Source organism: Oncorhynchus keta, chromosome 18, assembly GCF_023373465.1.
Source record: "Oncorhynchus keta strain PuntledgeMale-10-30-2019 chromosome 18, Oket_V2, whole genome shotgun sequence".
NCBI classification, from domain to species: Eukaryota; Metazoa; Chordata; class Actinopteri; order Salmoniformes; family Salmonidae; genus Oncorhynchus; species Oncorhynchus keta.
This window is the reverse complement of record NC_068438.1, coordinates 4,917,091-4,943,581: the sequence shown is the minus strand read 5'-3', so window position 1 is coordinate 4,943,581 and position 26,491 is coordinate 4,917,091. Positions and strand designations below refer to the sequence as shown.

Here is a 26,491-nt window from a genome sequence, read left to right as displayed (position 1 = left end):
GAGAGAGAGTGACAGACAGAGAGAGAGAGAGAGAGAGAGAGAGAGAGAGAGAGAGAGAGACAGACAGACAGACAGAGAGAGAGTGAGAGACAGACAGAGACAGACAGAGAGAGAGACAGAGACAGACAGAGACAGACAGAGAGAGAGACAGAGACAGACAGAGACAGAGAGAGAGACAGAGAGAGACAGAGAGAGACAGAGAGACAGAGAGACAGAGAGACAGAGAGACAGAGAGACACAGAGACAGAGAGACAGAGAGACAGAGAGACAGAGAGACAGAGAGACAGACAGACAGACAGACAGACAGACAGACAGACAGACAGAGCGAGAGAGAGAGTGAGAGACAGACAGAGACAGAGAGAGAGACAGACAGACAGACAGACAGACAGAGACAGACAGAGAGAAAGAAAGAGAGACAGACGATACTGCATATAGAGGGTTATAACACAGAGGATGTGAAGAGTGACTATCGCTCATCCTCTGGAGCGGCTGATCACAAAATTGTCCTATCACGACATCTGACAGCTAGTGACAAATGACAAATGTCTACTCCCCCAGCTGAAACACAAATTGGGCTGCTGCACTATCGGGGACATGGGATTTAATTTCTTACAGTGCCCCACAGGCATTCTGCCTGCCATCACAGGCACGGTGCACTGACACCTATGTTACACACCAGGGTCGTGTTTATTAGGAACCAACTGGAAGAAAACTGACTGAAATAGGGAGGGACTTCCTGGACTCACCCATTCTCCCCACCCTCAACATGAACGGAATGTGTAATTACTCCCTCTACCTGCCGAAGAAAGACCCTCCACAATACACTCCTCTGTTTCGGAGCAGTATAAAGTGATCTGACTTCCTGCCCTGATAAGTTGGAAGTATAGCGAACAGTATTCTTTACATGTTGAAAATAGGCATAATCAAAAGCGGACATTAGTTGAGGAGAATTAGCCGAGCAGTGCGTGTGTGTGTGTGTGTCATTTCGAGGGAATACTGCGACGTTGGGGACGAGGCTCGGAAAGTGGTGATTAACTGAACGTTGAAAGAAAATTACATAAAGAACGAGTGCTCTCTTCTTCCTGTGGGGATGGTGCTGTATGATGCTTTGTTGAGCAATCGCTCTCTCTCTTTAGGAAATGGAGGGCGTGGGTCATCACTCTCCACAACGATCCCCCCCCCCTCTCTTGCCCCCTAGCACCCAGTGGCACAAAAAGACATGGGGATCCGAGCAACTGGGTGAGAGGAAAACATGGGCTCCAGCAGGACATTAATGAGTCATCAATCAGGCCGATATGAATCATCTCTACAGGACCATTAGTGCAAAGTGTTACCAACATCATCAATTTCCATTAGCGAGTAGCAGCAGCAGGCTCCATCTCCTTACCAGCGAGGTGAAGATGTAGGTGTAGTAGACGGAAAGCATGCCCAGCTCCGACGCCTGGAAGAAAGAGAGAGAGGGGGGAGAGAGAGATAAGGATAAGGAGAAAAATAGGTATATATATAGAGAAGGAGATATACACAGAGTGTACAAAACATTAGGACCCCCTTTAGCTCCCAGAACAGCCTCGATTCGTCAGGGCATGGACTCTACAAGGTGTCGAATGCATTCCACAGGGTGGTGGGCCATTCTTGATACACACGGGAAACTGTTGAGCGTGAAAATCCCAGCAGCATTACAGTTCTTGACATAAACCGGTGCACCTGGCACCTACTATCATGGCCCTTTCAAATGCACTTCAATCTTTTGTCTTGCCCATCCACCCTCTAAATGGCGCACCTACACAATCCATGTCCCAATTGTCTCAAGGCTTAAAGATCCTTCTTTTTTGTCTCCTCGCCTTTTCTACACCGATTGAAGTGGATCAATAAGGGATCATAGTTTTCACCTGGAATTACATAGTCAGTCTACGTTATGGAAAGAGAAGGTGTTCTTAATATTTTCTATATATATATATATAGAGAGAGAGAGAGAGAGAGAGAGAGATACTCTGCAGTCTCCTGCTCGATTACACAGCGGCAGATCAAATCCGCCCACATCTTGATAAGACATGACATATTCTTATCTAATGACGGGCTCTCTTCGGAGCAATTAGTAATACAATATTTTAGTATGCTGCTCAATACATTAGGATTTGATCACATCAAAGCCTCACCAGCAAGCACTGGTTTTGAAGGACACGGTGAACTTTCTACAGTTGAGCTTCTTTGAGTATATTTATTTTGGTATAAACTGTTCCACCAAATTTGTTGACACCAATGTGAACTGTGGAATAATGGTGCAACGCAAAAATATTTTTAAAAACGTGTTTTCCAATCAGCCCAGTCTGACTTAGTCTGACATACATCTAAAAAATAAAAAATAAACATATTTCATAGAGTACAGTATATCAAGGGAAATCTGTTAGGTCAATAGGTTTGACTGGTTGACTCCTGGATCTCATTCGATGGAAGCTACAGTATGTCTCTGTTCAACCACCCACACACATTTCACCTAGAAGATTCTCTCAGCCAGGTCCCCCATGATGCAAGTCAATATTCAACGCCCATCCATGTCTGAGGACGTTGTGAGATGTGAGATGTGGAAGGGGATGGTGGATGGGCATCTTATTCCAAAGGTTGCAAGTTCAAATCCGGTGATAGAAAGTTGTTTTGTTTTCATTTTCATCCTATCCCAAACCTTCACTCTTAATTTAAGAATTTGGAGTTAATGCCTACTGGAAACTTAACCCCGAACACTTCTAAAATTGACAATTGGAACAACTTAAAAATTGTACGTTTCAGAAACATGGATGAACGTCTAATTCTGATGTGCGACTGTGAGACCTTGTTGGATTCTCTACCTCTACCTCAGGGGTACAAACTCACGTTCCCAAGAACCACTGGTTCTTCTGGTATAAAAATGTATTTATCGAAAGAGGCCTTACAGCAAAAACCAATATGATTCAAACAGGTAGATGTTTGTGGCGGAAAAATCCCAAACAATGTGTTCCCCGACAGAATCCTTAGATCATTTGTTTTGGTACTGTCCACACGTTGCAGGTTTTTGGTCACAGGTCCAGGAATGGCTGAACAATCGCAATATTTACCTGAGCGAACACTGCAGATAGCACTACTGGGTGATATGAAAAGTCATACTCAATCAATCAATAATATAACAATACTTTTAGCAACAACAACAAAAATATTTTCAATCTATAATCTGTAGTAACAATGAGACTCGTTTGCTCCAATTTGGGGAGGGGTGGTAGGGTTGGAGGGTAATAAAGGAAATATATTTTTAAAGATATGTACATATGTATGTATATGTATTTATATATATGTAAGTGTATATTTTGTAGGTGTATATGTATGCATTTATATGTGTATGCATGTATGTACTGTATGTGTATGTAACATACATACAGTACTTATACATACATACACATACATAAACGCATATACACATATATATATATATATATACAGTTGAAGTCGGAAGTTTACATACACCTTAGCCAAATACATTTAAACTCAGCTTTTTACAGTTCCTTGTAAAAATTCCCTGTTTTAGGTCAGTTAGGATCACCACTTTATTGTAAGAATGCGAAATGTCAGAATAATAGTAGAATTATTTATTTCAGCTTTTATTTATTTCATCCCATTCCCAGTGTGTCAGGAGTTTACATACACTCAATTAGTATTTGGTGGCATTGCCTTTACATTGTTTAACTTGGGGCAAACATTTCGGGTAGCCTTCCACAAGCTTCCCACAGAGCTGGTGTAACCGAGTCAGTTTGGTAGGCCTCCTTGCTCGCACACACCTTTTCAGTTCTGCCCAAAAATGTTCTATATGATTGAGGTCAGGGCTTTGTGATGGCCACTCCAATACCTTGACTTTGTTGTCCTTCAGCCATTTTGCCACAACTTTGGAAGTATGCTCGGGATCATTGTCCATTTGGAAGACCCATTTGCGACCAAGCTTTAACTTCCTGATTGATGTCTTGAGATGTTGCTTCAATATATCCACATAATCTTCCTCCCTCATGCTGCCATCTATTTTGTGAAGTGCACCAGTCCCTCCTGCAGCAAAGCATCTCCACAACATGATGCTGCCACCCCCGTGCTTCACGGTTGGGATGGTGTTCTTTGGCAATTAAGCCTCCCCCTTTTTCCTCCAAACATAACAATGGTCATTATGGTCAAACAGTTCTATTTTTTTTTTATCAGACCAGAGGACATTTCTCCATGTGCAGTTGCAAACCTTAGTCTGGCTTTTTTATGGCGGTTTTGGAGCAGTGGCTTCTTCCTTGCTGGGCGGCCTTTCAGGTTATGTCAATACAGGACTCTGTGGATATAGATACTTTTGTACCCGTTTCCTCCAGCATCTTCACAAGGTCCTTTGCTGTGTTGTTCTGGGATTGATTTGCACTTTTCGCACCAAAGTACGTTCATCTCTAGGAGACAGAACGCGTCTCCTTCCTGAGCGGTATGATGGCTGCTTGGTCCCATGGTGTTAATACTTGCGTACTATTGTTTGTACAGATGAATGTGGTACCTTCAGTTGTTTGGAAATTGCTCCCAAAGATGAACCAGACTTGTGGAGGTCTACAAAAAAATATATAGTTTGATTTCCCATGATGTCAAGCAAAAAAGCACTGTTTGAAGGTAGGCCTTGAAATACATGCTCAGATACACCTCCAATTGACTCAAATGATGTCAATTAGCCTATCAGAAGCTTCTAAAGCCATGACATCATTTTCTGGAATTTTCCAAGCTGTTTAAAGGCACAGTCAACTTAGTGTATGTAAACTTCTGACCCACTGGAATTGTGATACAGTGAATTATAAGTGAAATCATCTGTCTGTAAACAATTGTTGGAGACATTTCTTGTGCCGTGCACAAAGTAGATGTCCTAACTGACTAAAACTATAGTATGTAAACTTCCGACATCAACTGTATATATACATTACCGTTCAAAAGTTTTAGAACTCCTTCTCATTCAAGGGTTTTTCTACATATATATTTGTTTATATTCTATTTTTTTTGGTAGAATACGAAAGCACCCGAATGTCCATTGAGAAAGCACAACGACTACACCATTTAGCTAAGCTAAGAATGACGAGAATAAACAAGTCAATAAATGTTGGGTAGTTAGATAGCCTATAGTTAATAAACTGGCAAGTTTGATGTAGAACTACTAACCGTAGGTAGCTAACTAACATACCGGTACATACTGCTGTCATGATATGCTATGTGGTTCATAAGGACAGCGTAGCTAACAAATTGTTAGCCAATATAACGTGTAAGGTAACTTATTTGAAAAGTCATGACTTTATCACATTGAGTAGCAAGCTACCCCTTGGTCGTTAGGGCAAATCTGGTCTGCAATAGGGGGGTTCACACCTAGCTCGTCTATTAAGACTATTCTTTAGTAAAGGTTGAATTGTTGTTCAGCTATTAGCCCTCCTCTCCAACTTGCAACAAATTACTGTTCCCATCTCATTCCTTTCCCTCTTCCACACGTCATCATTCAGCTCTTGAATGGCTCGCTTGTGGTCATGCTGGCAGGATATGGCAGCGGGTCAAGAATTTGGTTCTGCGTCAAGAATTCTGCATACAGTAGCACGTTTGTATGAAGGTGTGGTTATTCACAGGCAAATTGTTATTTGCTATGGAGGTATTTGTGTCTTTTTGTCGAGAGCAAAACCTTTTTTATTTTCAGTCAAAAATAATTGATCTGAAAGCAACTTTTTTCCGACACAAAGGAAGTCAAAACGGACACCTACGAAGGTGGCATCTCAGGTAAGCAGCACTGGGCTGTAGTGATGATGGCATCTCAGGTAAGCAGCACTGGGCTGTAGTGATGATGGCATCTCAGGTAAGCAGCACTGGGCTGTAGTGATGATGGCATCTCAGGTAAGCAGCACTGGGCTGTAGTGATCTCAGGTAAGCAGATGATGATGCATCTCAGGTAAGCAGCACTGGGCTGTAGTGATGATGGCATCTCAGGTAAGCAGCACTGGGCTGTAGTGATGATGGCATCTCAGGTAAGCAGCACTGGGCTGTAGTGATGATGGCATCTCAGGTAAGCAGCACTGGGCTGTAGTGATGATGGCATCTCAGGTAAGCAGCACTGGGCTGTAGTGATGATGGCATCTCAGGTAAGCAGCACTGGGCTGTAGTGACGTATCCTAGAAATGACATCTGCTGCTTTCGACTGAACAGTTGTTTTCATATCTATTAAAAAAATGAGCTATTTCCTTTACTTTCAGAGAGCGAGCTGTATCTGATACTGTCATATGTTCACTGCCCAAGGAACAAGGCTGTGAAAGCTTTTCTGGCAAAAGTGTCCATAACCAGAGGTAATTAAACTGTTCCGTGTCCTTTTTCTCCATCTCTGCCTGTCTTGTTGTACATGGAACCTGTCTCACATGCATTCATTTTAAAAAACTTCAGATGTCAGCTGCTAATTTTCAGATTTACACCACATAAACACTGCCATTTTCACTGGACTATCTGTTGCTGCCAAGTCATGATTTCCCTGGGGGTTTGGCCTTGCACTAACCAAGTGGTGAGACACATAGCCCTCTATATCTAAATGTTTCAGGTACACTCTGATAGGTGTCTGCGTCACATACAGAATCTTTTGACATGGTCTTCTATTGTTTGTCCTCGTGTGTCTGTTTTTCAGCATAAAGTACTCTGTAGCCACTTAGTGTGGACAACAGGTGAAACCACACACACACACACAATAAGTCTCTCTTCTTCACTTCATCCCTCTCCCCCTTCTCCCTAAATCCTCTAGGGTATATCAGCTGTTTTGGTGAAGGCCTCCCGCATCTGAACTGGCTGACACAGAGGGCAGAGCATGATCATAGGTGAGATGTCACTTGGTCGGGTCAACAGGAAGTATTATTCAAGAGATTCTTTACATTGAAATACAGACAGAGATGTATTAGTCCCAGAGTTAATGATCCAAGGTCAGTTTTGCATTTCACTGATTAAGATGACTGACCGTGTTAGAATAAAAAAATCAAGGCTTAATCATGCTCTCTCTCTATCCATCTGTGTCTCGTCTGCAGGTATGTTTTGATGTGAGAGAGGAAGCCAGTCCCGTCATTGCCACCTCACCCGCACCTCACCCGCTCTTAAGATAACCTTCAGGCCAACTGGGGGCCCAAGGCTGGTTAGGAGACACCGTTGTGTCTCACACAATTGTGATGAACTGAGAGAATATTAGGGTAGCAAGAGAGAATAAAGTAGACGGCACGGGTCAAAGTTATTGATTTATGTGTCCATGATGACGTGTACATGTCCAAATATGGGCCTCCTGCCAGGCCATCCTGGTCCTGTGGTCACTTGTTAGAGGGTGTGTGTTATTTTATATCTATATTGCATCCTTTGAAGTAGTCATGCTGATTGATGTCTAGGGGCCTGGTTGAACTGGGGGGGTTCAGTGTTTGAACTTTTGAACGTGTATGGCCCCACCCCCAGTTTTATTGCCCTTATGGTTGTTATCTGATGAAGCAGGAATGTCCGGGGTATTGGCTGTGGCATACGCATTATAAATGTCCGGAACAAGGCCTGCGATTTTTAAAATAAAGGCCAGAATATTAAACATAAAAAATATGTCTCCTAGGCCAATTCTCGGGGTGCTCTGCAGCTCAAGTCATGAACCCAATGACAAAAGCCTGGAGGATGTTTTGCGTGAGGCTCCAGAATGTTTTAAAGGAGTTTTGGGTACAAGTGAGGGACATATGTCTTACATATTCCAACCTGAGGAATCTACGGTTAAGATATTCACAGACAGCGGCCCCAAACCCCTTTATCGGGCTGAACCCGGGAGTTTTTCTCCAGCGCTAAGGATGAGAGAATGGCTTAAAATAAGACTCCCGCTGTGTCAAATTGAACAGGCCCTGAGTGCTTCAAGTCTACCCGGATATGCGTTGGAAGAGCTGGTCTGCGGACGAAATGATCTGATGGCCCTAAGAGTCGCTTCAATGGCGAATACCCCTGAACGTATATGGCCCCCACCCCCCAGTTTTATTGCCCTTAGGGTTGTTATTGATGAAGCAGGAATGTCCTGGGGTATTGGCTATGGCATACGCATTATAAATGTCCAGAACAAGGCGTGAGATCCCAGAACAGTAAACACGATTTTTAACCTCTTGAGTCGACCCCGGACGCATGCGTTAGACATCTGGAAATGCAAATGCGCTACGCTAAATGCTAATAGCACTCGTTAAAACTCAAACGTTCATTAAAACACACATTCGGGGTACTTTGAATTAAAGCTACACTCGTTGTGAATCCAGCCAACAAGTCAGATTTTTAAAATGCTTTTCGGCGAAAGCATGAGAAGCTATTATCTGATAGCATGCGACACCCCTAAAGACCCGCAGGGGACGTAAACAAAATAATTAGCATAGTCGGCGCTACACAAAATGCAGAAATAAAATATAAAACATTCATTACCTCTGACCATCTTCTTTGTTGGCACTCCTAGATGTCCCATAAACATCACTATTGGGTCTTTTTTTCGATTAAATCGGTCCATATATAGCCTAGATATCGATCTATGAAGACTGTGTGATCAAGGAAAAAAACACTGTTTTATAACGCATCGTCATTTTTTCAAATTAAAAAAGTAGATGATAAACTTTCACAAAAGACTTCGAAATACTTTTGTAATGCAACTTTAGGTATTAGTAAACGTTAATAATCGATCAAATTGATCACTAGGCGATGTATATTCTATAGCTGTACGCCTTGAAATAATGTCCGGATAAATCTCAACCAAAATATCCGGTCGGAGACCGGAAGAAATGGGCTGTCTCTTGTCCGTTTGACCAAGAAAAAACATCCTAGGCAAATGACAAGACTGTTGACATCGTGTGGAAGCTGTAGGTATTGCAACCTCGGCTCCAGGTAATTTGGTTTCTGTTCAACAACACATTCAAGTGGCACATTGATATATTTTCCAGTTTTCAGTGATCAGATTTTCCTGCGCTTTTCGATGAAACGCACGTTCTGTTATAGTCACAGCCGTGATTTAACCAGTTTTAGAAACGTCTGAGTGTTTTCTATCCACACATACTAATCATATGCATATACTATATTCCTGGCATGAGTAGCAGGGCGCTGAAATGTTGCACGATTTTTAACAGAATGTTCGAAAAAGTAGGGGGTAGACTTAACAGGTTATAAAACATGGATTTTGCGATCAGTGGCAAAGCTGTGATGACTGTAACAACGGAAGCAGGACCGCGGCTGAAACATAGAGAAAGGGCAAAGTATACTGCCGCAATATACGATGCTCCAAAAAAGTGGTTTCTAAGTGTGTATAGAACCCAGATACCGCCCGCAACTGCGCTGAAAGATGAAGTGCTGATGTCTAATGGACAGCAATACAGGCCAAAGCAATCTGTTTGATTGAACCTCTATACGGTAGCCGAAGGAGAAGAATATACCGACCAGACATTAGGAGTGGACTATGGGGTTGAAGACTGGACAGTTTTTCGCCAGGTTTTGTGTCCCGAACTGAGACGTATCACCAAGGGGTATAGCTTGTTCACAGGCTACGAGACCCGTTGGGAAGGTACCCCTGACTCCTCAGGAAGAGTATTTCACAGGGTGAAAATACAGAGAAAGAATGGACTTCCATGTGGCTGCGTGGAGTTCTATATCAGCACCGAGGAAATCCGCAACCAAAACATTCGTGATGGAGGCTTGGTCGGTGATTTTCGGTTGCGCACGCTTATTCCTTTTCAAAGTTGGGATTTAATGGAATTGAAAATGTTGGAGTTGTTGGACGCTCTGTTTGTACAGAGCCAACAGCGACAGAGCACTGTTCGGCTAAAGAAGTGCATAATATATACCAATCCTGAGGATTATAATTCAAAGGAGCCCCAAGAAGGTGCATCGTCAGAAGGGTCACCCCACGAAGAAAACTAAGTATGCGGCTGCGTTAACCACGCCCAGATACCCCGAGGGCTGGTTCAACAATAAAAGGAGGGTCCTTAAAACCTACAGTTCTTCACTTACGCATTAACCATGGATATTCCTACCGCATACCAGGACTCCGAAACGTCATGGGGGCCCGACCCTAAGGATTGTATGCCTCGCAGCCCAACATTCTACTCCCCCCTGGCAAGACCCGCGACACCCCCTACATGTACACAGCCTGAGGACGTGTTTGATGGGGTGGACACCATCAAGGCCTCTGTAGCCACGCTTTTAGACGTGGTGATTGGAGAATATATACAAGAAAAATGCATCGGTTGTGAGATCAATCACCCCAGCCAGCGCAGGCATCCATGCCTATACGACCCCCCAAGATACTACTTTTTCAACCATTTTGAGGCGCTGGTGAAAAGACTTTGGTCCTGCAGGTTTATACCATCGCTGGTCAGAGCCCTGGACTCTATGGGCCTTGTGCAGTCTATCCCCAGAGTTTACGGGGTAAACGAGGTATTCCTACATGAACTGAAGGAGGAGATCTACATTCACGAGAAACTCAAAGAAATCCGACACACCCTGGTGGACGATAACAAATACAGGGAGGCTGCGGTGGCTGATGTGATGACTTTCTGTCTCAATAAACCCCAAGAGGCCGAGTGATATTTTTGTTATTTAGATGTAAAGCAATGGGTAACTATGTGTATACGATGTTAGAGAGAATAAATACATTTTTTCTTTTGAGAGATCTTACAAATGTTATGCATCAAATGATTGAAAATAAAGTGAACAATGTATCGTTCTACACAACCCACAATTCAGGGACTAATGTAGAGCGTGTGCTGAAAATGGAACAAATCATGAATCATGTACGACATGCGGGCGAGTGTCTACAATGGACACAAATGGTATCCCGGCTTGGTGGTGATTCTGAAGAACTAGAAACAACCTTTTTAGATTTTACTTTATTTGTTTGAAACACCCTTTAATTGTAACATGTATCATATTTGTTGTTTATATACTTTTATAGCGGATGTGTGTGTTGTAAAAATTCAGCGACACAGACCTGTTAATCTAAACCAAATATACAAGGTTTTGCATGATGTGATCATTGAGAAAACTGGGACATGTATCCTGCAACGAATTCTGAATTGTCTGTATACGTAATACATAATGTTTTCTTGAAAATAAAAATCCCAAAAATGAAATGTTGTCGTTATTTGAAAGTGGCTCATTAACGTTATTGTACCTCAGAGAGGCAAGAAGGATGACAGAGCAAATGTTGAAAAACATTTATTATACCCCCTCTAACCCCGGGTCTTATAGGGGTATGGAACGTTTACAGAGAGCTTTAGCCGAAGAAACAGGTAGCCGGTTAAGCGATGCTAAAGTGAATGAGTGGTTAGCAGAGCAGGATGCGCACACTCTACATAAACCCGTAAGAAAACAATTTCCAAGAAATAAGATATATAATCATTTTCTACCCAACCATTGTCCCAATTTCAGGCTGATCTATGTGACATGCAGGCCCTCGCAGATAAAAATGATGGAAATCGCTACATGCTAACGGTTATAGATATTTTCTCTAAAATAGCTTTTGTCAGGGTCTTAAAAAATAAGAGAGTGGGGCAGAGGTGACCCGGGCCTTTGACTCTATCTTGAAGGAAGGAGGAGCCCCCAAGTAAGTGCAGACTGATGGCGGAAAATAATTTTTTAATAATACTTTTCACAAACTCATGAAGAAGCACAATATAGTACATTTTGTTTCAGGCTCGGATTTGAAAGCTTCAGTTGTTGAACACTTTAACAGAACTCTGAAGGAGCGGATGTGGCGCTATTTTACAGCTCACAACACGCATAGATATATCGATATAGTTCAAGATTTAGTAATTGGGGAAAACAATAGTTATCATAAGAGTATACGGATGAAACCCTCCGAGGTCTCTTCTGAAAACTCTTTTCAAGTCTTTAAAAATCTGTATGGTTTGTTCCCCCTTCGCCGTAAGATTTATTTTTGTTAAATTCATTGTGGGGGACTTGGTTCGTATATCCAAGTTGAGGGGTGTTTTTGACAAAAAATATGAGCAGGATACAGTGATGAGCTTTTCACGGTTACAGAATGTCTGCCGCGCATACCCCCGGTCTACACATTAAAAGATTATGACGGGGAACTTATAGAGGGATCTTTTTATGAGAAGGAATTCCAGAAGGTACAGTTGGGTAAAGACAAAGTGTTTCACGTGGAGGAGATTCTAGATCAAAAGAGAGAAAAGGGTCAAAAATGGGTGTTGGTCCGCTGGAAAAACTGGCCCCAAAAGATCAACAGTTGGGTATTAGAGCAGGATGTGGTGGAGGCATCGGGGGTTAATTTAAACCCACATGCATGATAAAATACATTATCATTCGTGTGTACACCGGAGTGCATCATGGAGCACAGCGGCTTCTACCTGACTCTCCCAAGTAATGCGTCCGAACATATATATCGTAATAATCAGAGTTCGAATTATACAACCAATTTTCCAAAGCCTATAGAGTTATCAGAGGCTCTATTTTGAAGTCTGACCCTTTTATTGGCAAAGAGTTTGATCGCGGTCTTTTGTCTCTTTAATTTTTTCAATTGGGTCAGGGTGAGTGGAATGCATCCTTCGAGAAGATTCAAAGCAATCTCACATAGGGATAATATGAGATCTGAAGAACAGTGACCCAAGGTGGCCTTCTGTTCATTAGATGTAGCCCCAACTAGGCTTCTCAAGAGGGGCAGGTTTCTTTTTAAACGCAGAGACATAGCGGTTACTTTTTAGGAATGTACGCAGCCGGCCACTCCCACGGGAACAGACCTGTATTTGCTTTTAAATCCACGATTAAATGAAAAAATGGCGCTTTGGTAGCGTCCTCGTAGCTTTCCATAAAGTAGGATTTCCTCCCGGGTACATCTGCTGAGCTTGAGTGTTAATTTGTAGTTTGTCTCTAGGATTTTTGAACAAAACCATGTAATTGGCGTTCAAACTGATGGTGCGGCTATTTTTACCTTGGTGAAACACATTCTGCACCAAGTAAAGCACGGACAGGTTTCTATGATGAGTATATTGGGTAAACGCTCTGGCAATTTCGGGATGTTTGCTACCTGCAAATAGCATATAGTCCAAAACCAGCAGATAGTTTTTTTGAAGGGAGAATCCTCATCATCATCAGACAGGGATTCAGGTATTCCTTCAACAAACTTGATTTTTATTGTCTTCAACAATTCATCATACAGAGGTTGATAACAAGAATAACACCACACAACATTATCAGGCTTTTGAGATAACACATGTTCAGAATTCTCTAAAATACCTTTTACAAAACAAGTTTTACCACTATTAGACGGCCCTGCGATTAAGGCCGAAAATGGTAGTTGCAACCGGGGGTCAAAACCTTCTACAGCAGTCATTATATCTTAAGCTTTAATGACACACTGCGGCTTGTAGCATAAGTCAGTAGCCAAAGGGCAATGTGGTCCCGTCAGGCAAAAGCAGTCTCTTGTCATAGACTACCCTGAATCTTTTAGCGAGTGGGGCATTCCTCAGATGGAAGCCCTTTTTATCCCCAACAATCTTTTTGTAGGAGCTCGAAATCTCCAAGTCACTATTCCTGTCGACCAAGCGTGTGATTCATTCCAAGTTTATATGCGGGGCATTTTCATAGTTTTGAGTCACGCCTTTGGCTTTCAACACCACGTGATTGTTTTTAGTCCTAAAAGCATAGCTTTTGGGACCACAGGAGGACCATTCTGTGATATGGTCACCCTCTTCGAGTTCACTCGTTAAGCCACCCAGATAGTTGCTGAGTGGGGGGCTCCAATCCCCCTGTTTGATTACATAGACCACAGAGTCTGTGTCGTGGTAAAGAACCCGCCTCTGAAGCTGCTCCATGAGCGTGTACAGTTCAAGTCGGCCATAGGCTGTGGTAAATGCTGCAAGAAACACATTTACATTACCTGGGGGTAGAACCCACTTCTTGTTACGTCGCCATTGCACCATGGCAATGTCTTGACTCAAGAATGAAAAATGTGACATTTCGTATTGGTCCGGGAAAAAAAATTCAAAAAATTCTTCGGGGTCTTTAATAATCGACGTTGTTAGCGTATTACATCTCTGCGATTATTTGCCCCAAAGCGAATTTAAGTACAATTTCGACACATTTCGTTTGGTTTTGTTGACCTCTATTCTGTCAGGGTCAAGAAGTATGCCTTCTCTGTCGTGATAGTCTTGAATGTACCTGTCTTTGCTCTCTTGATCTGTGACCGATGCAGGATAGCATGAAGCCATTTGCTTGCATTTCAAGAAGGTCTTGATGTACTCTTTAAAAAGAGTGTCTGACTTCTTGGAAAAGTTCCACACTTCAAAGATTTTGGCCACACGATACCCCATCTCTAAAGCCTTAGAGAATTCAACTGTGACCCACACCCCTGTCAGGGCTCTTTCTTGATCTGAGTGATCACATGGGGTTTGTTGTTTGTTTTCACTGCAGATGCGACAAAGGGGAAAGAAAAGTTTTCCTTGAGGGCCCCCTGTGCCTTATACCCGGAGGTCTCTTTTTTGGTCTTCGAGGCAACATCATCAGCCCCGAGCCTTCTTGACGCTCGACATCTGGTGACGCCCTTCTGGTCATAGCATTGGCTACAACCTCACTTACTATATTTTTTGCTGCTGATTTTAAATGCGGTTTGGCTATGCTGAGGCCTCTCTTCATAAACGGTAAAACCATCCTAAAGAGGTTACGAAATATACCTCCTATCCCCGAACCATACATGATTGGGGAACCATTACCCACTTGAACAACATAGTATGAGACATAACGGTTAGGGTCGGGATGTCGGTGTTCCATAACCCTTTTTACTTTATATGTATTATGTCTATAAAATATGTAATACTAATATTATATATGTAGAGAGGTTTTGGTGGGTCTAAAGTGGATTTTTACAATTGTTTTACCATAAGTAAATTCGATGTTTTCGTTCTGATTCGTTTTAAGCTCAAGAAGAATGTTTTCAATATATTTCTTGCTTACAGGTACGTAGTGTGGCTTGTCATAGGTGACAGTGACTATGTCCCCATCCTTTCCGTCTATATGTACCGTTCTCAGGAGTGGCACACAGCTGTCTCCGACCCTTTGATAGGATATGATGTCGGTATACACAAATATATTGTAAAATCCTGCATGTATATCCGCGGGGAATGGGAATAATTTATCTCTCACATACGTCCATTTATTGGGACCCATCCCCAACATGTAGGCTAAATTACCGCCAGTCTTTATTCCCCAGGCAGCATCTCCTGAGATTTGTACACGTTTATGTATAGGGTTGTACATCAGGAATATTTCCATATTGTTCAGTGATAGGCGTTCATTCAACTCGGAGACGATCCTGTCGACGGTTCTATAGAACCCTTTTTTAACCTTAATAAGTTTCGCAGGTTCCGATAACTTTTTGCAATAAAAATCACGGTCCTTATCTTTGATATTATACCAGCTATGGGGGTATGTAATCTCGCTGAGACCTACTTACCAGGCCTCTGATGACTCTATAGGCTTTGGAAAATTGGTTGTATAATTCAAACTCTTATTACGATATATATATACGTGACCAAAAAATATGCACAAATGTTTGTCTCTACATTAACTAACATATTCCTCTCAATTGTACATTTTTTGCTTGACTCGTTATGAAGTTATAACAACTTACATTTGGTTCCACCGTAATGTTTTGTCAGCCATCTTTGTTGAAGAACGCCACCAGGCAAGGGTGGCTCGCGCCAAAATTCGTCATTGGAACCACTCAATATGATTGGTCATATAAAAACCTTGGGACTCAAATGCATAATAAGTGCTCTAACTCCCCCTTGTGGTGTTCTGGAGCAATGAAGCCGTGACGCTACTGTAGAGTTACTTCAATACTGTAGAGTTACCAGCCTCAGAAATTGCAGCCCAAGTAAATGCTTCACAGAGTTCAAGTAACAGACTTGTTTGGGCCAAGAAACAAGAGCAATGTCCATTAGACCGGTGGAAATGTGTCCTTTGGTCTAGAGTTTTTGTGAGACATGGTGTGGGTGAACGGATGATCTCCGCATGTGTGGTTCCCAGAGGTGTATTGGTGTGGGGGTATTTTGCTGGTGACACTGTCAGTGATTTATTTAGAATTCAAGGTACACTTAACCAGCATGGCTACCACAGCATTCTGCAGCGATATTCCATCCCATATGGTTTGGGTTTAGTGGGACTATCATTTGTTTTTCAACAGGACAATGACCCAACATACCTCCAGGCTGTGTAAGGGCTATTTTTACCAAGAAGGAGAATGATGGAGTGCTGCATCAGATGACCTGCCCTCCACAATACCCCGACCTCAACTAAATTGAGATGGTTTGGGCTGAGTCGGCCCGCAGAGTGAAGAAAAAGCAGCCAACAAGTGCTCAGCATATGTGGGAACTCCTTCAAGACTGTTGGAAAAGCATTCCAGGTGATGCTGGTTGAGAGAATGCCAAGTGTGAAAAGCTGTCATCAAAGCATATATAAAATATATATATATACTTTTGTGGTTACTACATGGTTCCATATGTGTTATTTAATAATGTTGATGTCTTCACTCTTATTCTACAATGTAGAAAATGTAGAAAATAGTAAAAATAAAGAAAAACCCTTGAATGAGTAGGTGTTCTAAAAATATCTTCAACCTTCAACCAAAACTTAAAATGAGATAAAGGGAACCTGAGTTTACAAATAGTTTTTATATTTTTTATTAACAAAGTTATGCAACACCCAATTCCCCTGTATGAAAAATGGATGATCATCAAGACTCTTGGAAGAATGTTCTATGGGAAGATGATTCAAAAGTATAACTATTTGGATGTCATGGGTCCCATTATGCCTGTTGAAAACCAAACACTACATTCCACATTAAGAACCTTATACCAACAGTCAAGCATTGTGGTGTTAGTGTGATGGTTTGGGGATGCTTTGCTGCCTCAGGACTTGGATGACTTGCCATCCATCTGTGAGCTGAAACTGAAGAGCAGCTGGGTCATGCAGCAAGACAATGATCCTAAACACACAATCAAGTCTACATGAAAATGGCTAAAAAGCAACCAATTTAAAGTTTCGGAATGGCCTAGTCAAAGTCCAGACTTAATCCCAATTGAGATGTTGTGGCAGGACTTGAAACGAGCAGTTCATGCTTGAAAACCCACAAATGCTGCTGAGTTACAGCAGTTCTGCATGGAAAAGTGGGCCAAAATTCCTCCACAGCGACTTGAGAGACTGATCAACAACTACAGGAAGCATCTGGTTGGAGTCACTGCAGTTAAAGGTGTCACAATCAGTTATTGAGTGTAAGGGGGGCAAATACGCTTTCACAAATGGACATTGGGTGTTGCATCATTTTGTTTATGAAATAAATATGTAATTGTTGTGTTATTTGTTAATTCAGGTTCCCTTTATGTATATTCGATGTTGGTGTAAGATCTGATAACATTTTGTATAAACAATATGCAAAAGTAGAGAAAATTAGAAAGGGGGCAAATACTTTTTCACGACATATATGTGCCCACTTCCATGACACTGTATATGTGCCCACTTCCATGACACTGTATATGTGCCCACTTCCATGACACTGTATATGTGCCCACTTCCATGACACTGTATATGTGCCCACTTCCATGACACTGTATATGTGCCCACTTCCATGACACTGTATATGTGCCCACTTCCATGACACTGTATATGTGCCCACTTCCATGACACTGTATATGTGCCCACTTCCATGACACTGTATATGTGCCCACTTCCATGACACTGTATATGTGCCCACTTCCATGACACTGTATATGTGCCCACTTCCATGACACTGTATATGTGCCCACTTCCATGACACTGTATATGTGCTCACTTCCATGACACTGTATATGTGCCCACTTCCATGACACTGTATATGTGCTCACTTCCATGACACTGTATATGTGCACACTTCCATGACACTGTATATGTGCCCACTTCCATGACACTGTATATGTGCACACTTCCATGACACTGTTATGTGCCATGACACTGTATATGTGCTCACTTCCATGACACTGTATATGTGCCCACTTCCATGACACTGTATATGTGCTTCCATGACACTGTATATGTGCTCACTTCCATGACACTGTACTTCCATACACTGTGCTCACTTCCATGACACTGTATATGTGCTCACTTCCATGACACTGTATATGTGCTCACTTCCATGACACTGTATATGTGCCCACTTCCATGACACTGTATATGTGCTCACTTCCATGACACTGTATATGTGCCCACTTCCATGACACTGTATATGTGCCCACTTCCATGACACTGTATATGTGCCCACTTCCATGACACTGTATATGTGCTCACTTCCATGACACTGTATATGTGCCCACTTCCATGACACTGTATATGTGCCCACTTCCATGACACTGTATATGTGCCCACTTCCATGACACTGTATATGTGCTCACTTCCATGACACTGTATATGTGCCCACTTCCATGACACTGTATATGTGCCCACTTCCATGACACTGTATATGTGCCCACTTCCATGACACTGTATATGTGCCCACTTCCATGACACTGTATATGTGCCCACTTCCATGACACTGTATATGTGCTCACTTCCATGACACTGTATATGTGCCCACTTCCATGACACTGTACATGTGCCCACTTCCATGACACTGTATATGTGCCCACTTCCATGACACTGTATATGTGCCCACTTCCATGACACTGTATATGTGCCCACTTCCATGACACTGTATATGTGCCCACTTCCATGACACTGTATATGTGCCCACTTCCATGACACTGTATATGTGCCCACTTCCATGACACTGTATATGTGCACACTTCCATGACACTGTATATGTGCACACTTCCATGACACTGTATATGTGCTCACTTCCATGACACTGTATATGTGCACACTTCCATGACACTGTATATGTGCACACACTGTATATGTGCCCACTTCCATGACACTGTATATGTGCACACTTCCATGACACTGTATATGTGCACACTTCCATGACACTGTATATGTGCACACATGACACTTATATGTGCACACTTCCATGACACTGTATATGTGCACACTTCCATGACACTGTATATGTGCACACTTCCATGACACTGTATATGTGCACACTTCCATGACACTGTATATGTGCACACTTCCATGACACTGTATATGTGCCCACTTCCATGACACTGTATATGTGCACACTTCCATGACACTGTATATGTGCACACTTCCATGACACTGTATATGTGCACACTTCCATGACACTGTATATGTGCCCACTTCCATGACACTGTATATGTGCCCACTTCCATGACACTGTATATGTGCCCACTTCCATGACACTGTATATGTGCCCACTTCCATGACACTGTATATGTGCCCACTTCCATGACACTGTATATGTGCCCACTTCCATGACACTGTATATGTGCCCACTTCCATGACACTGTATATGTGCCCACACTGTATATGTGCCATGACACTGTATATGTGCACACTTCCATGACACTGTATATGTGCACACTTCCATGACACTGTATATGTGCCCACTTCCATGACACTGTATATGTGCACACTTCCATGACACTGTATATGTGCCCACTTCCATGACACTGTATATGTGCACACTTCCATGACACTGTATATGTGCACACTTCCATGACACTGTATATGTGCACACTTCCATGACACTGTATATGTGCACACTTCCATGACACTGTATATGTGCCCACTTCCATGACACTGTATATGTGCACACTTCCATGACACTGTATATGTGCACACTTCCATGACACTGTATATGTGCCCACTTCCATGACACTGTATATGTGCACACTTCCATGACACTGACACTGTATATGTGCCCACTTCCATGACACTGTATATGTGCACACTTCCATGACACTGTATATGTGCACACTTCCATGACACTGTATATGTGCACACTTCCATGACACTGTATATGTGCACACTTCCATGACACTGTATATGTGCACACTTCCATGACACTGTATATGTGCACACTTCCATGACACTGTATGTGCACACTTCCATGACACTGTATATGTGCACACTTCCATGACACTGTATATGTGCACACTTCCATGACACTGTATATGTGCACACTTCCATGACACTGTATATGTGCCCACTTCCATGACACTGTATATGTGCACACTTCCATGACACTGTATATGTGCACACTTCCATGACACTGTATATGTGCTCACTTCCATGACACTGTATATGTGCCCACTTCCATGACACTGTATATGTGCCCACTTCCATGACACTGTATATGTGCCCACTTCCATGACACTGTATATGTGCCCACTTCCATGACACTGTATATGTGCCCACTTCCATGACACTGTATATGTGCCCACTTCCATGACACTGTATATGTGCTCACTTCCATGACACTGTATATGTGCACACTTCCATATATGTGCACACTTCCATGACACTGTATATGTGCACACTTCCATGACACTGTATATGTGCACACTTCCATGACACTGTATATGTGCACACTTCCATGACACTGTATATGTGCACACTTCCATGACACTGTATATGTGCCATGATGACACTGTATATGTGCTCACTTCCATGACACTGTATATGTGCACACTTCCATGACACTGTATATGTGCCCACTTCCATGACACTGTATATGTGCCCACTTCCATGACACTGTATATGTGCCCACTTCCATGACACTGTATATGTGCCCACTTCCATGACACTGTATATGTGCCCACTTCCATGACACTGTATATGTGCACACTTCCATGACACTGTATATGTGCCCACTTCCATGACACTGTATATGTGCACACTTCCATGACACTGTATATGTGCACACTTCCATGACACTGTATATGTGCCCACTTCCATGACACTGTATATGTGCCCACTTCCATGACACTGTATATGTGCCCACTTCCATGACACTGTATATGTGCTCACTTCCATGACACTGTATATGTGCACACTTCCATGACACTGTATATGTGCTCACTTCCATGACACTGTATATGTGCCACACTTCCATGACACTGTATATGTGCCCACTTCCATGACACTGTATATGTGCCCACTTCCATGACACTGTATATGTGCCCACTTCCATGACACTGTATATGTGCCCACTTCCATGACACTGTATATGTGCCCACTTCCATGACACTGTATATGTGCTCACTTCCATGACACTGTATATGTGCACACTTCCATGACACTGTATATGTGCCCACTTCCATGACACTGTATATGTGCTCACTTCCATGACACTGTATATGTGCCCACTTCCATGACACTGTATATGTGCACACACTCCACTTCCATGACACTGTATATGTGCTCACTTCCATGACACTGTATATGTGCCCACTTCCATGACACTGTATATGTGCCCACTTCCATGACACTGTATATGTGCCCACTTCCATGACACTGTATATGTGCCCACTTCCATGACACTGTATATGTGCCCACTTCCATGACACTGTATATGTGCACACTTCCATGACACTGTATATGTGCCCACTTCCATGACACTGTATATGTGCCCACTTCCATGACACTGTATATGTGCTCACTTCCATGACACTGTATATGTGCCCACTTCCATGACACTGTATATGTGCCCACTTCCATGACACTGTATATGTGCTCATTTATGACACTGCTTTGTGCTCATCCAACACTGTATATGTGCCCACTTACAGTCACTGTGTGCACTTCCACATTCTACACTGTATATGTGCACCTTCCATGACACTGTATATGTGCTCACTTCCATGACACTGTACCCTTCCATGACACTGTATATGTGCACACTTCCATGACACTGTATATGTGCCCACTTCCATGACACTGAATATGTGCACACTTCCATGACACTGTATATGTGCCCACTTCCATGACACTGTACATGTGCACACTTCCATGACACTGAGTCATTTTCTTTTGATTGTATGGTTATTATTATTTTAATGGTTGCTGCTAAGAGGAAACCGACCAGATGATACATTACTTGCTTGTTTGCTAACATTTGTTAAACCGTTTTACAGTATCAGATTGTCAGGTCAATTTAAGTCAAATCACTTAATTTAGCGGAGAAGGACAGGTGGACACTGCACTGCAAAATGCACATTGTTCTAAGTCTTGAAGTGTTGAGATTGAAGACAGCCAACAGGACAACAGATGATAGAGTTTACAAGCTTTTTTTAAACCAGATTTTTAAGTTGTCCGGCTTTTTAATCACAGTTAATATGCCTTTAAATGTGAAGTACGGGTCAGGGACTTCGGCAAGTTTACAAATATAAATAATGGAAAGAAAGTGTTTCTTTTGGCTGGCACAAAGCCAAACTTCCTCAGCTTTCTATTGTTCTCATTGCCCCTTTTCTTTCTGTTTCCCAGGTTTTTGTTTTGGGGCGTATAGTTCTTCCCCGCCATGCTGAGCACAATATCTGAGCAAATCCGATCACAGCTTTGTATAGTAGGACAACACGGGGGGCTGACATGTCGAGATTACATTCAGTGATGCTGAAGCTAAACCCCCCCCAGACCACAAACGCCCTGCTGCAGAACACACAGCCAATACACTGATTTATTTAACTATTGGAGGGTTAAATAAAATACGTTCACAGACTATATATGAGTCCCACTTAAATGAACACTTCTCAGAGTATTGAAAAAAAAAACACAATCCCACTGTCTTCAGTGTAAGAAGTAGACCTCTGGCTGACCAGCATTCTATCGAAAGACGTAAACATCCAGAAACAAAGAGGATAGAATGTCCTGCGTGAAGAGAGGGTAATAAGATTAGACTCTTTTATACAAAGTCCTTACAGTTTACCATGTAATTAAATCCTCAGTCTAGCACAAAATGTTGGCAAAAAAAGCGTACATTTGCTCGGCCAACGTCCTCTCCTCATGAGCGGGCTGCGTGCCAACAAACTATCCACAGCACCACCACACACCTCCTCCAGACAGAGAGATGGAGAAGAGGAGGAGTAGAAGACAGAGAAATGATAATAGAGGTATGGAGAGGCTGTAGGACAGAGGCGGAGACATAGAAAGAAATCCCACGGTCAGCTCTTGTGGGTTGTTACTCTTTGCCCCCCCCCCCCCTCGAGTTGCCATGGTGACAGGATGCCCAGCAACGGCCATCAGTATCTCTGATTGAGGCAAAGATTGAGACTGAAGAGGAAGGAGAGTGGCAGGGAAACAAAACAGTAAGACTTGACTGGATGAACCCAGAAATATGACAACAGAAGAACTAATCAGGGAGTGTGTGAGGGAGAGATAAATACTTTAGAGGGAGAGAAAGAAAAACATTTAGAGAAAAAAAAAGAAAAAATATTCATTGGGGCAGGGATATTAGTGTTGCCTGATGACTCATCCTGAGTTTAATTACACTGCTCTATCAATCACGCCATACATCAGTCTGAATCTGCTGTCCTAGAAGTCGTTTGAGCTGATGTCAAAATTATGTGATTCATGATTCGTGCAGGCCAGCTCGGGCCCTACCCATCGGTTTCTGGGACCAATCAAAATGGTTTGAATGTGTTGGCATTCGAGAAGTCGCCGGGGAGGAAACAAATCCAGACTTATCGTGGAAAATAAATATTAGTGGGCGTGGCCTTTGGCCAGATCGATGCGGATGGGAAGACAGGCACATTTTTGATTGTCTCCTCAGAGGATATTGTGAGGGATTGGCTTTTCCAGTGCCAGTCCTGCTATGACACTGGCATGCACTAAGGTTGAATGCTGGGAACCCAGTTATCGAGATTTACCGAGATTTACCGTCCAAAACCACTCCCTTTTCCTGGGATAAATAACTGTGAGAAACTGGTAAATTATAATAAATTATTTATATCAACAGCATGACGTGAAATGGAACTGTCAGATGTATTGTCAAATAAATATTGCTTCTCTGCGGCCTTCTCTCTGCTCTCTGCATGATGAATCATCAATGCTCAAGATGGGGACAGACGGCTCAGTACGGAGTGCAGTTCACAATGCATGCAGACCTATCATCTCATCACGGTACCTTTTTTCCTTGTGACAGGTGGGCCTACATTTGCTGCAGCATAGCCTATGGACCGACCGAATGCACGTCTAATTTACACTGATCTCCATCTGGCTTTCGGGGGTCACCTTCATATTTGATTGTAACAAAAACATGTTTTTATTGCAGCCGCAGACTTTTGAAACAGCCTATCCCTCGAATATCATTGCTTTAAATCGGAGCAGGCGCGAGCTGTCTCTCTCTCTCTCTCTCTCTCTCTTTCTCTCTCTCTCTCTTTCTCTCTCTCTCATCAATTCCATTCAAATTGCATCCAAAATAGATAATCCTGTTCAAGATAGACATACAGTACCAGTCAAAGGTTTTGCTCATTCAAGGGTTTTTATTTCTCAATGAGTAGGTGTGTCCAAAGTCTTGTTTTCTGAATGTTAAATACGGCAGCCAATAGAACTCACAGGTGGTTTGAAGCAAGAGCGAACGAGCGATGCCGGTGTGCTACAGCAGTTATTTATTCAGTCCCATAACCATTCAATCTTCGTGACGAGAAGTGAATGCCATCTGCATCTAATTCTAGTCCCATATTATTCCAGGGTGTCATTAGAAGGACGAAGATAAGGGCAATGGAACTTGTTTCATTTCACTGTTGAAAGCGAGGAAGGAACGAGGCATCAATAGAGAGAACGAGGAGGTCGGCTAATAACATTAGGGGAAATATTATGAAAAGTGTATATGCGTCAGCCTACTAATTCGCTAACCTACGCTTGTAACCTTGTAGGCCGTATGTGCTGCACCAGAATCGCATGTTCTCTCAGCTTTATCATGGTTTGAACGAGGTGCGTAATTCCAGTCCATGTAGTGGAGTATAATACAATACGGTACAGTAATACAATTCACGCTCAAAAAGGTTCGCCTACTGGAGCTTGTTTCATTTATTTACCCAAGAGAGCATATAGCTAGCTACATCTACGTGATTGTACGTTTTTCTGTAGTGCGTAATGTGCAGTAGCCTATATTGTATATCATATATGTATTGGATAACGACATCAATCATTTGGGATTTTTGGAGCATAGGCTCTTAAAATGTCTTTAATGTACAGTAGGGCTCATGAAATTATTTTTATGTATAGCTCATCAGGCTCAGGTAGCACTGAACTTTCAATCAAAACTCTATTAAAACTCAGACATAGACTATATACTTTTATGCTTTTGAATTACACTTGGTTTTGGTGGGAAATACCGGGCTACCCGGGAGAAAAGGGATTTTTTTTTCAGGATGGAACATTTGTAAAATACCAGCAAATATTCAAACCTAGCATGCACCCGTAGCCAGTGCTCAATTGCTCTCTCTCTCTCTTGGTCTCTGTCCGTCTCTCCGTCTTTCTCTCTGTCTCTCCCTGTCCCTCCATTTCCCTTTAGCCATTGTCTCCTTCACTGCAGCCAAGCTTCCAATATCTATGTTTTAATTACAACACGGCCATTTGCTGCAAGGTGCCTTTCACCCGTGTTTCTGTCACCTTAAGATCTAATCGCAGGTCTTTAGAAGGGATAGCAGGAGGCTTGTCCTATCACGCAAAGTATTAACTTTATGTCGGCTCCAGAAGAACTCTGCCAAGCTACAGAGTGTTCTATCTTTGTTGCTTTCATTTCTAACTTCTCTGTTCACGTCAGGTATGGTTCTATTAGTGGAAACAGACATCACTGAAAGGTCATATTGACAGTTTACTGTGAGGAATAGTCATGTCCGATATGAATGTCCAATTAGATTGAATTATATTATGTATGTCGGACTAGCTCTTCACAACTGAGTGGATGTAGCTCAATGGTAGAGCACATGCTTCGCATGTATCAGACCCTGGGTTCAATCCCTGGCTCTTCATGGAACTGCCAATCTCAGCTGGTGATTTTACGGGGCCGAGCAGTTAGGGTGTGAAAGGTTGCTCGTTCTGACTTGACAAAATGAAAAATCTATCAATGTGCCCTTGAGCAAAGCGTTTCACCCTAATTGCACCAGGGTTGCCTGTTGATAATGGCAGACCCTGACTGTGCCCCCACTCTCTGAGGGTCTCAGAGAGAGTTGGGATATGCAAAACTCTCTATTAATACAGACTTGTACATTTGTGAAATAGGACAAACATAAGCACCCACCAAATAATTAGCTTATTTATAAATACACATCATATAACCTGATGAGTGATAAACGCCTTCAATAGAAAGCATAAATATTGATTGAAAAACAGGTTCTTATCAACAAAGAAAGTCGTTGCTACCAACAGATGTCTGTAAAAAAAAAAAATTAAAAAGGGAAAATAAATATTATAATAAACTTTAGTCACTTCTATTTCCTTTATACTACAACAATATTAATTGGTGTTTGTGATGTTAAGGATTGCATTTATTATAAAGATCAACCATTTAAACCAAATGTACTCC

General features: G+C 42.3%; 1 protein-coding gene across 3 annotated transcripts in view; it reads right to left on the bottom strand.

The window, feature by feature from the left end:
- grik4 (glutamate receptor, ionotropic, kainate 4) overlaps window positions 1-26,491 on the bottom strand; it is a 321,139-nt gene that overhangs the window by 99,876 nt on the left and 194,772 nt on the right. For all 3 annotated transcript variants that reach the window (XM_052467210.1, XM_052467212.1, XM_052467211.1), the window contains one exon: window positions 1,388-1,441. In XM_052467210.1, the coding sequence (XP_052323170.1) occupies window positions 1,388-1,441 (54 nt within the window). The remainder of the gene's footprint in view (window positions 1-1,387; window positions 1,442-26,491) is intronic.